At 38.9% G+C, this 11,937-nt stretch overlaps 2 protein-coding genes across 3 annotated transcripts; one reads left to right on the top strand and one right to left on the bottom strand.

Moving 5' to 3' along the window:
- The first annotated feature begins 388 nt into the window (after window positions 1-388).
- Window positions 389-1,194, top strand: LOC149164864 (uncharacterized). 2 transcript variants are annotated; one of them, XM_089431019.1, is made up of 4 exons: window positions 389-589; window positions 668-719; window positions 794-839; window positions 933-1,194. In XM_089431019.1, exons 1-4 carry the CDS (start codon window positions 419-421, stop codon window positions 1,045-1,047), a joined length of 384 nt encoding a protein of 127 aa, XP_089287145.1. In that variant the 5' UTR covers window positions 389-418; the 3' UTR covers window positions 1,048-1,194. The 2 variants fall into 2 exon arrangements, with proteins under 2 accessions (XP_089287145.1, XP_089287143.1); XM_089431017.1 differs by having other exon boundaries at window positions 668-839; window positions 933-1,193.
- Window positions 1,195-4,087: 2,893 nt separating this feature from the next.
- LOC149164863 (uncharacterized) lies at window positions 4,088-6,966 on the bottom strand. The gene is made up of 6 exons (XM_089429625.1): window positions 6,778-6,966; window positions 6,672-6,733; window positions 5,098-6,400; window positions 4,519-4,977; window positions 4,272-4,416; window positions 4,088-4,128 (listed from the first exon to the last, which is right to left on the bottom strand). The coding sequence occupies exons 1-6, from the start codon at window positions 6,964-6,966 to the stop codon at window positions 4,088-4,090; spliced, it is 2,199 nt and encodes a 732-aa protein (XP_089285751.1).
- Between the last annotated feature and the right edge of the window lie 4,971 nt (window positions 6,967-11,937).

Genomic DNA, 11,937 nt, shown 5'->3' with positions numbered 1-11,937 from the left:
TCCGAAAGCTTCCGAAGTAAACAGACATGTGGTCAGGGTCCTTCTTGCATCCTTTTAAAGTGATGTTGGTCAGAAAATATACAAAATACTCACATGGTGGCCTTCGTTTTTTACATTAAAATAATTAACAAAAAATATATCGTTATAAAGGAATTCTGATGGCCCAGCCCTTCGGTGATGTGGACACACAGTCACGTGGTCTCACCTCAGGCCCCGGTGGTCACTTTGCGTGTGGACAAAACTCCCGCGGTTTTACCTGGCCCCCAATCCGAGGCTCATTAAATCACGCATCTGCCGGTTGAAAGGTTTAGCCACCGGCTTGTTCCGTTACCTCCCGCCTATGTTAAACCCTAAGGACTTACCTTTGGCTCATTTTCACTTATCACTCTGCCGCTGCTCTCTCTGCGTTCCTGTGGCGATGCTCCCGGTTTCGAACCCTGGTCACTGTTCTGTCCAACAGACGAACCCTGTACTCGGTCAATGGTTACAATGGTTACAGTTTCTGTTGAGGAGCTATTCCTCTGTCTTCGATGCTGTCTATCGAGGTGCGTGGACCTGTATGGCTCAGTGGTTCTGTTCTGAGGTTATGGTAAGCTGCTTTATATTTTCGTGGGTTCACTGTAAGAGTCTTTGCATTCTCTGTTACTGAGCTATAATTTTTGTACAGGTAACTGCGACCTTGAAGCTGCCGCTCTTCCAATCTCTTTCCGCCCTCGAAGGTAAGCTAGCGTGCTATGATTCACCCTGCACGGTTATCTTTTATCGACACTTACAGGTTCTGTGCCTTTTTCAGTTTGTGGAATGGGGTTCTGTCTCAACAGCTCTCCGTCGACCTGTGGGTGAGTTTACATCTCCTTCATGCTCGCATTTGTTTGCTCCTTCGTTCTCTTATACTGATGATGATTCTAACCTCTCGCTGTTTCTATGTGCAGGCTTGAACAGAAGGCTCGCTCACGAGGGTTTCGAGTTGTGCAATCTTCGAATCCTTTCGACCCTGGTACCCTTTGCAAACGGGTAGGGTTTACTCCTGCTCCAGTATGTCTGTAGATTGTTCAATATGGCTGTAGATGTAGATATCAGCTTGTTTAGGTTGTCTAGGGTTCGGCCGTGCCCTTTGCCGGCGTTTGCAGTCTCTGTGCTTTGTTCTTTTGCATCAAACTACAATCTTAGTGTAACAAGGGTTTGGTAATTTGTGCTTTACGGCGATGCCGGGGTTTATCACATGATACTGTAAGGTTTATCGATCTTTCTGTGTGCAATGACTATGAAATACTTTAATTAAGTTAATGGAAACAGAGTGGTTTGGTTTGATACCTCTTTCTTGTAAGCTTGTATATTGATTTTATGTGGCCGCGTTACTCCTCGTGCTTGGCATACTGGTTCTGTGCAATATGGACTCGTGGTCTTGATTTGATGCCTGTAACGTTCTTGAAATTCTAGTTACAGTTAAACTCTTTCCATTTCAATTCACTTTTAAAAATACAGTAGATACACAGTAAACACTTGTGTGCACAATATGGGAAAATGTCAGCAATAGATTATCTCAAACAAATTTACACTAGTTCTGTTACAGAGGGTTTCTTGATCAAGTTTCTATTTCTCTCTTGTTCACGAAGGGAAGAAGTCCCTCTACATTTGCCTATTTTGCTTTTTAATCTACATGGAAACATAACTAATTGACAAACTGCCCTACCTGAATCCTAACTGTCATTTAGTTATTCTTTAACAAAACTTAACTAAACAGTTTTCCCTTCCTGGGCTTAAACAACTTTGTAATTTAAAATGCTATGAGATAAAAGGAAATAAAACAATAATTAAGAAAACAATAACCAACTTGGTGGTCTGTCCACCCAATCCTGTAGCCTCTGACTTGTTTCTGTTCTCCCGTGAGTCCGTCAATAGTCATTCGTCTCCTCGGAGCTGGATGCTCCTGCATCAGGCTCCCGGGGTGGCAAAAAGTCATGGCTCCGTTCCATGAGGTCGTCAACAGAATAGCCCGCCTTTTGTATCTGCGTTGAGTTGAGCCACGAACTGTCCTCTATTGGACGGTTCTTCCACTTGACTAAATACCGCAGATACTCTTTCCTGCGTGTGCGTCTAGCTACCTGTGTATCCAGAATTCTTTCGATCTCAAGGGGTGGTGCCGTTGGCAACTGTCTCGTCCAAGTATCTTCTCCATGGTTGGTGTCCTACTGTTGCATCATTCTCCGAACCAGCGACATAGGGAAACAGATCTGCCACGTTAAAAATGGGAGAAATCCCAATCCCAGGTGGCAACTGTATCTCGTAAGCGTTCGCAGAAAATTTTCGGACAATCTTGCAGGGACCGATCTTCTTGAATTTCAATTTATGGTACTCCCGTTTTGGAAACCTCTCCTTACGTAAGTACGCAAGTACTTCATCCCCAACATTAAATTGAACTTCCCGACGCTTTGTGTCAGCTCGTTGTTTATATTTTTGGCTGCTGTCCTGCAATTTCAGCTTGACTTGTTCGTGCAAGTTGCTCATAGCTTGAGCGAATTCTTCCCCATCAGCGCTCCGTTTCTCAAGTTTCCCCAAATCTCGTAATTCATGCACTCCTCGCGGATGCATGCCGTACAAAATCTGGAACGGACTGTACCCGGTGCTGCGGTTCGGTGAATCGTTGTACGCGAACTCTGCTTGTGCAAGTACACGGTCCCACGTCCGGGAATTTTCTCCTGTTAAACTTCGAAGTAAGTTTCCTAGGCTTCTGTTTACTACCTCCGTTTGACCATCAGTCTGCGGGTGGTAAGCGGAGCTGAACTGCAATTGAGTATCTAACTTTTTCCACAGAGTTCTCCAAAAGTGACCAGTAAACTTTACATCCCTGTCAGAGACAATGGATTTCGGGAGTCCATGCAACCGAACGATTTCATTAAAGAAAAGATGTGCTATATAAGTAGCATCGCTGGTTTTCTTACAAGGTACAAAATGTGCCATTTTTGAAAATCGGTCAACTACAACCATTACTGAATCGAAACCTCGTTGTGTCTTCGGCAAACCCAGAACGAAGTCCATACTCACTGAATCCCATGGTCGGCTTGGAATCGGCAATGGCAAATAAAGACCAGTATTTTGACTGTGACCCTTTGCTAGTTGACACACTTTACATCTGCTCACGTACCTCTGCACATCCCGCTGCAATTTCGGCCAGAAATAGAAATGTCGTACCTGAGCAATCGTTTTGTCTATACCAAAGTGTCCAGCCAGTCCTCCACTGTGCTTTTCCTGTACAATATTTTCCCGCATAGAACAGTTGGGTATACACAACTGCCCTCCTTTAAACAACAATCCTTCCTGTAGATTATAGTCTAGCCACTTGCTGTCATTTCGTAACAGCGGGTTTTGGCAAGCCTCATAGGCTTCCATAAACTCAGTGTCGGTCGGATACAGCTCTTTTAGGTGTTCAAATCCCAAAATCTGCATCGTGCTTTCCTGGAGAAGCAACGTTCTCCTACTAAGTGCATCTGCTACCTTATTTGATTGTCCGCTAATGTGTTTCAGTACAAACGTGAAACTTTGCAAGTACTCAACCCAAGCTGCATGTTTATGATTCAATTTATGCTGCTGCATAATGTACTGTAACGCAGAATTGTCAGAGTATAAGACAAACTCGTTACCTAACAGGTAATGTCTCCAATGTTTCAAAGCCTGCACAATGGCGTAAAACTCCTTGTCGTAGGTTGAGTATTTCTGTCTGCTCTCATTTAGCTTTTCACTGAAATAGGCGACCGGTCTGTCCTCCTGGCTAAGGACTGCCCCAATGGCTGTCCCACTGGCATCACAACGAACTTGGAAAAGTTTGTTGAAATCAGGTAGCCTCAATATCGGTCTCTCCGTAATCTTCTTTTTCAGAGTTTGAAAACTACTTTCTGCTGCTTCAGTCCAGTGAAAAGGCTGATTTACCTTCTTAATTGTGTCCAACATAGGTGCGCAAATCTCGCTGAAATTTCTGATAAACTTTCTGTAAAAGCTGGCTAGTCCATGGAAACTTCGGACTTCAAATAAACTTTTTGGAGAAGGCCAGCTAACTATAGCTGCCACCTTTTCTGGATCCATTTTTAATTCATTTTCTGCAATGACAAATCCCAGATATACTAATTCTCGCTGAAAAAAAGTACACTTTTTCAGGTTAATCAGCAGCTTGTTTTGCTGTAACTTCCTCAACACACTCTGCAAATGTCTGAAATGTTCCTCCTTAGTCTTACTAAAAATCAGAATATCATCCAAGTAAACTATTACAAACTTACCATTAAATTCCTTCAGCACTTCATTCATCAGACGCATGAACGTGCTGGGAGCGTTGCTCAAACCGAAAGGCATCACCAGCCACTCATATAAGCCTTCGTTCGTCTTGAAAGCGGTCTTCCATTCATCTCCTTCCCGAATCCGGATCTGGTGATATCCACTCTTCAAGTCAATCTTCGAAAAATAAGCCGCCCCACTCAAACAATCCATCATATCGTCCATCCTAGGTAAGGGAAACCTGTACCTAACAGTAATTTTGTTAATAGCCCTGGAATCTGTACACATTCTCCACTCTCCTCCTTTCTTTGGAGCCAAAACAGTTGGTACTGCACATGGGCTCATGCTCTCCCGAATCAAACCTTTGTCCAACAACTCCTGGACCTGTTTCCTAATTTCTTCATGATCTTTAGGACTCATGCGGTAAGCTGCTTTGTTTGGCAGGCTTGCTCCTGGTATAAAGTCAATGCAGTGACTAATACCTCTCCTTGGTGGCAATTCATCTGGAAGATCATCTACCACAATGTCTCCAAAATCCTGCAGTAATTTCTGAACTTCTTCAGGCAAATCCGAAACCTGTGTATGAAGTACCACTGCCTTTGGTCTCCTTATGACAGCAAAATTTATCTCGCTGTCCTCAATCTGTCTTATAAACTCTTTTCCGCCTAACAGCAGTGCTTTCACTTCACTAGCTTCTGCTGTGTTTTCCTCCTTGATGGGTACAAGCGTATGCTTGATCCCATCTTTCACAAACTTATAGCAGTTGGTTTTCCCATCATGAACTGCACTTCTATCAAACTGCCAAGGTCGTCCCAACAGTAGGTGACAGACATCCATTGGCATGACATCACAAAGGATCTTATCCTTGTACTTACCAATCTGAAATTCTACCTCACATTGTTCGTCGACTAACAGCTGATGTCCTTTCTGCAGCCATGACACTTTGTAGGGTGTAGGGTGCTTCAATTTCTTCAATCCCAGCTTTTCTACCATCTCCACAGCCACAAGATTGTCCGTACTCCCACTATCAATGATCAGTTTGCAGCACTTGCCCCGCGACTTGCAGACAGTGCGGAACAAAGCTTTTCGTTGATCTGGTTCTGCAACCTCCTTTGCTGGTTTCAACAACACTTTATTCAACACCAAAGCTTCACCTGTCTCAGGTGCATTTTCTGCTTCTTGAGGTGTTGCCTCAGCATCCTCTGGCTGAGCAACATAAGCTCCTCTCCCACCTGCTGGTTCACCTTCAGGACATTCATACGACTTGTGTCCCCATTTGTGACAGCGATAGCACTGGACAGCTCCCCTGCCCCGACCATATCCTCGCCCCCGCTGAGGTGGTCGTCCTCCTCTAGTGCTATTGTCTTTTTCTGCTGCTCCAGCAGATTTAGAGCTGCTGCTTTCTTCACCTGAACCTGCACCTCGGCCTCTTCCAAACATCTTACCTTTCCCCCTGCCAGTTCCACCTCCTCTTCTGGCATTTTGCTTCCGGTTAATTTTCTCCTCTGCCTTCAACGCAAACTGATAGGCTTCATCCAATGTCCGGGGTGAAAGGATACCAATTTCATCCAAGATTTCCCCCCTTAAGCCATTCACAAATCTGGTTGTTTTCTCCGGGGTGTCTTCTACATATCCTGCCCGTAAATTTAACTTGTAGAACTCCTCTGTAAATTCTCTTACAGTCATTCCCCTCTGCTTCAGGTTCTGTACCTGCCTGTACAGCATAATCTGGTAATCCTTCGGCAGGAATTTCTCTTTCAGCTTGGCCTCCATCCTAGACCATTTCTTTATAGGCTGTTTGTTAAGCCTCCTCCGCTCCGCCTGAATGCTGTCCCACCACAAGGACGCATGTCCCTTTAGTTTGGTGGCGGCGAACTTCACCTGTTTATCCTCACTGGTTTCCTCGAATTCGAAATATTTGTTGACTTCACTCAGCCAATCCAACAACACGTCTGCGGACAGACTTCCGTCATAAGTAGGTAACTCATGCCTTGGCTTATGACTGGACAGCAAAACTGACTTCAACAATTTGAGTTCCGGTGTTACCCCTTCGAACTCATCCTCCGGTTCAACTTCTTCTTCATCACTGTCATCTGCTGGGTTTCTTCTTCCCCCAGCCTCCACCACTGCCAATCTTTCACGCAAAACTCGAATCTCCTCTCGAAGTCCATCATCTACTACCCTACGGACTACTTTTCCTCTTCCTCTTCCTCTTCCTCTTCCTCTTCCTCTTCCTCTTCCTTCACCTTCACCTTCTACCTGTTCCATTGGTTCTAACTCAAGAAACTAGCTCTGATACCACTTTTGATGGCCCAGCCCTTCGGTGACGTGGACACACAGTCACGTGGTCTCACCTCAGGCCCCGGTGGTCACTTTGCGTGCGGACAAAACTCCCGCGGTTTTACCTGGCCCCCAATCCGAGGCTCATTAAATCACGCATCTGCCGGTTGAAAGGTTTAGCCACCGGCTTGTTCCGTTACCTCCCGCCTATGTTAAACCCTAAGGACTTACCTTTGGCTCATTTTCACTTATCACTCTGCCGCTGCTCTCTCTGCGTTCCTGTGGCGATGCTCCCGGTTTCGAACCCTGGTCACTGTTCTGTCCAACAGACGAACCCTGTACTCGGTCAATGGTTACAATGGTTACAGTTTCTGTTGAGGAGCTATTCCTCTGTCTTCGATGCTGTCTATCGAGGTGCATGGACCTATATGGCTCAGTGGTTCTGTTCTGAGGTTATGGTAAGTCGCTTTATATTTTCGTGGGTTCACTGTAAGAGTCTTTGCATTCTCTGTTACTGAGCTATAATTTTTGTACAGGTAACTGTGACCTTGAAGCTGCCGCTCTTCCAATCTCTTTCCGCCCTCGAAGGTAAGCTAGCGTGCTATGATTCACCCTGCATGGTTATCTTTTATCGACACTTACAGGTTCTGTGCCTTTTTCAGTTTGTGGAATGGGGTTCTGTCTCAACAACTCTCTGTCGACCTGTGGGTGAGTTTACATCTCCTTCATGCTCGCATTTTTTTGCTCCTTCATTCTCTTATACTAATGATGATTCTAACCTCTCGCTGTTTCTATGTGCAGGCTTGAACAGAAGGCTCGCTCACGAGGGTTTCGAGTTGCGCAATCTTCGAATCCTTTCGACCCTGGTACCCTTTGCAAACGGGTAGGGTTTACTCCTGCTCCAGTATGTCTGTAGATTGTTCAATATGGCTGTAGATGTAGATATCAGCTTGTTTAGGTTGTCTAGGGTTCGGCCGTGCCCTTTGCCGGCGTTTGCAGTCTCTGTGCTTTGTTCTTTTGCATCAAACTACAATCTTAGTGTAACAAGGGTTTGGTAATTTGTGCTTTACGGCGATGCCGGGGTTTATCACATGATACTGTAAGGTTTATCGATCTTTCTGTGTATAATGACTATGAAATACTTTAATTAAGTTAATGGAAACAGAGTGGTTTGGTTTGATACCTCTTTCTTGTAAGCTTGTATATTGATTTTATGTGGCCGTGTTACTCCTCGTGCTTGGCATACTGGTTCTGTGCAATATGGACTCGTGGTCTTGATTTGATGCCTGTAACATTCTTGAAATTCTAGTTACAGTTAAACTCTTTCCATTTCAATTCACTTTTAAAAATACAGTAGATACACAGTAAACACTTGTGTGCACAATATGGGAAAATGTCAGCAATAGATTATCTCAAACAAATTTACACTAGTTCTGTTACAGAGGGTTTCTTGATCAAGTTTCTATTTCTCTCTTGTTCACGAAGGGAAGAAGTCCCTCTACATTTGCCTATTTTTCTTTTTAATCTACATGGAAACATAACTAATTGACAAACTGCCCTACCTGAATCCTAACTGTCATTTAGTTATTCTTTAACAAAACTTAACTAAACAGTTTTCCCTTCCTGGGCTTAAACAACTTTGTAATTTAAAATGCTATGAGATAAAAGGAAATAAAACAATAATTAAGAAAACAATAACCAACTTGGTGGTCTGTCCACCCAATCATGTAGCCTCTGACTTGTTTCTGTTCTCCCGTGAGTCCGTCAATAGTCATTCGTCTCCTCGGAGCTGGATGCTCCTGCATCAAATTCGCTTTTTTAATCTTAATGAGCGTGCAGGGAAGGGCAAGCATCGAGGTTAAGGGTTGCTTTATTACTTTTGAGATAAACTCTCACTGATTAATTTTTATGATTAATACTTAGAAAAAGGAGAATTTATGTTTGATTTTTTTTTATCACAATGAAAAATGATTTTACTTTTTCATTAAATTATTTTGGGTTTGGGTATGGTAACTTATTTAGTTTTGTTTTTGATTAGATATTAGTTTGTTTTTGACTAAAAAATTAAGAGGTTTATTCATAGTTTAACATTAAAAATTCAATTTTTATTATTTTTTTTATTATTGAGATTTATTTATTTGTAACGTGATTCGTTGAGGTTTTATTATGGGTTGTTTAGTAACTTCCATTTCTATTAGTTACTAATTTTTTATTTTTAGTTTTATTTCTATTGCATGAATTATAATTTTTCACAATATTTTCAATTTAAAGTGGCTTATTATTACATTAAAAACATATTTTAATAATTTTAATTATATACAATTATATATATTAATAAAATAAAACACACACATATAGATATATCTATTTTAATATAAACAATATTAGTTAATCATATTTTTAAATTTTTCTTGACGGCATTCAACAATACAATATTTTATTAGGTGTTTCATTTTTGTGATGAAATATTTGTCTTTTTTACTTTTGTTGCATTAAGCTATATTTAAGCTAAGCAGTAATACCTAGTATATAGCTCTTGTTTTATAATAAAATAGTAATTTTATTTAATATAAATGTTCTATGAGAAGTTTAGGTTAGATTTATCTTAACTCTTTATCTACCAAGTGGTAAGAGAGATCAAATTTCTTGAGGTGAAAGCTTCTTTTAGAATGAAAATAAATTGGATCCCTCTCCGTCCTCGATAGTTTTGGAGTTAGGATAGATCTAAGTATCAATTTACATAAATTATATATCTGAAATACTTAATAATTTTCACTTGAATAAGAAATATATATTTTTTAGTTTAAGAAAATTAACTCACACAAAATCATTTTTAACTATCACATCAATTTACTTAATTGTCGAAGGCTTCTTATTCAACTTAAGGTGGATGATGAACTGTCAATTTCTTTTTAATTGATTCTTAAAGAATTTGAGATTATTCCAATTCTAATAAGTTTATATTCTAATTAGATGGGGAAATTAATATATAACCTTTTTATACATGGTTAGATGTATACATTGGTAAGACATGCTTCATGTTGCAATAGTTTTCTTTGTTATATTTATAAAGCCTTTGGTTGTATCAACGACATCAATATTTTTACTGTGGTTGTGCTAGTTAATATATATGAAATACTAATTATTTTTTACTTTGTAAAAATTTATCTCACACAAAGACATTTTAACTATGTTGAGAGTATATGTAATATTTTTAAGCATCATTTAACTTTTAATAGTATTACACTTTTATTCAAAAATTTAAATATAATAAATGTGTTTATTCATTTTCATGTTTTGACAAATAATCTTATATGATTTTTTACATTACAAATAAAATCTCATTTAATATTTTTTGTGGAATTAGGTGTTCATAAGTTTTATAGTTGGGTGAATTTTTTTTCCCACCATGATATCAAGTTACATAGTTTATATTTCTGAAATACTTATTAATATTTACTCGAATAAATTTTACCTCACATAAAAACATTTTAACTATAATATTAATTTAGGTAATTATATATCTGATATACTTATTAATTTTTACTTGGATAAATTTTACATCACACAATGTTTTTTTAGAAATCATACCAATTTAAGTGAACTATATTTAAGAAATACTTATTATTTTTTTACTTTAAGAAAATTTAACTCACATAAAACATTTTTAACTATCAAATCAATTTACTTAATTTACAGAAAAATAATTGTATTTCATCACTATCAGTTATAAATTGTATAATTTATAGTTCAATTAAAAAGTTTAATTGAATTGACCTATTCAATATTTTTTTTTATTTTTCATTAATTAATTAATCTATATATGTTTTTTTATTTTGTTTAATGTGTATAATTTTCGTGGGAGTAAAATTTTGTATTACCATTCACATAAAAAAATAATGAAAATACTAAGATTTTAAAAATTGTTGTTTACTAAGAAAATATGGATATATCCAAAAATGTACTTTCCCGAGAGGGAAAAGTTGTTAGGATGAGTAAAATATAGGCCTTTGCAGTCATGGAAGAAAATTGATTAAACAATAAATATAGAAGTCAAAGACATGACAAGATACTAAGTAGAAATGTTTGAATTAGTAGTTGCTATCTACATAGGATCATTGGATCATTGTTGCTACTTGGTGTGTCTCCAATGCAACCTATATAGGATCTTTGTTTCTACCTTGTGTATCGTCTTCAATAGGGGAGGGATGCTAAGGTGCTTCTAAGTGCACTCTAGCTATTAATATAGGTCATTCATGTGCCAATGCAAATGTGCCATGGAGTCTAGAAGAAACAGTCTATGTTATCTAAGAGAACCATGCTTCAAAGGAATTTAATATGCTAATACAGGTCTATTGTGTGCATGCATTGGCTGAAACACCTACATGTATGCAAAATGTCCAACACCTAATCACCCTTCAACTAGAAAATTAGTATTCGAGAGGTGGTTTCTTGGCATGGGTGAGCTCATCGTAAGTGGGCTTGGGGTAATTTGTCTAAATTGAGAAATTGTTTCCTCCAATTGGTTATGAGTACATGTACTGCCATGGCTAGCTCATTCCTAGTAACACGCTAATCTCATATGGACTCGAGCTCGAGCAACGAGGCATGATGGATGCATAGGAAGGAAAAAAGGCTAAATAAAGAGAGCAAGATTGTTAGGAAACACATAAAGGGACATGGTTGGAAGAGCTATGCGAGCAATATAGAGCCATGAATGTGGCCCAACAAATTACTGAGCTTAGTTGAAAGTTGGAGAGACTAGAGGAGGGTTAGTGAAGAAAGGTGCGAGCTTAGAGATACCTTGGGTAAGTGCATGGAGTTGGGTTACACTCTTTGGCAAGAGAGGGCATGTTGTCGGTGAAAAAACACAACTTTAGTGACCCTTTTTAAGTGCTTGATCAAGCAATATTTAAGCTCTTGATTGAACTGTTTGGGAGCTTAAATATTTCTTGATCGAACATTAAAATGAACTCTCCATCAAGCTCCTACCTAACCCCATGTTAGGAGTTCATTAAATCCTTTCTTAGAGCTGGATAACATTTTTAATTTTCTCATCATTAACAATTTTAAAATTTATGTGAATATCAATAATGATATGCATAATTTAAAATTGAAAGTATTTGATAGTTGAAAAAAAAAAACAAAAACAACACAATTTAATTACTAATTAAATTTGAATACTTAATTAACAATATAGTTAAAAAATAAACAAAAACAACACAATTTAATTACTAATTAAATTTAAATACTTAATTAACAATGGCCTCGAATAATTTCTCATTATATTTCTAACATTTTGGTGTGTAGATTTAAAAAATGATTCTATCCCACTTGCAATTGAAATTGTAATATTTTTATATTTATAATTTGGTAACTTAAAAAACTAGT

Source organism: Pinus tabuliformis, chromosome 5_1, assembly GCF_031772625.1.
Source record: "Pinus tabuliformis cultivar Carrire ecotype Pingquan chromosome 5_1, CPIR1, whole genome shotgun sequence".
NCBI classification, from domain to species: Eukaryota; Viridiplantae; Streptophyta; class Pinopsida; order Pinales; family Pinaceae; genus Pinus; species Pinus tabuliformis.
This window is presented reverse-complemented; position numbering and strand designations above follow the sequence as displayed.

Coding starts and splice junctions, on each gene's coding strand:
- LOC149164864 (XM_089431017.1), top strand. CDS start 419: ATGCTCCCGGTTTCGAACCCTGGTCACTGTTCTGTCCAACAGACGAAC. Junction 590..667: donor GGTTCTGTTCTGAGGTTATG/GTAAGCTGCTTT, acceptor ATTTTTGTACAG/GTAACTGCGACCTTGAAGCT. Junction 840..932: donor AGCTCTCCGTCGACCTGTGG/GTGAGTTTACAT, acceptor TTCTATGTGCAG/GCTTGAACAGAAGGCTCGCT.
- LOC149164863 (XM_089429625.1), bottom strand. CDS start 6,966: ATGCACCTCGATAGACAGCATCGAAGACAGAGGAATAGCTCCTCAACA. Junction 6,401..6,671: donor AGCCTCGGATTGGGGGCCAG/GTAAAACCGCGG, acceptor TTTGCGTGAAAG/ATTGGCAGTGGTGGAGGCTG. Junction 4,129..4,271: donor AGTGCTGAAGGAATTTAATG/GTAAGTTTGTAA, acceptor ACTTTTTTTCAG/CGAGAATTAGTATATCTGGG.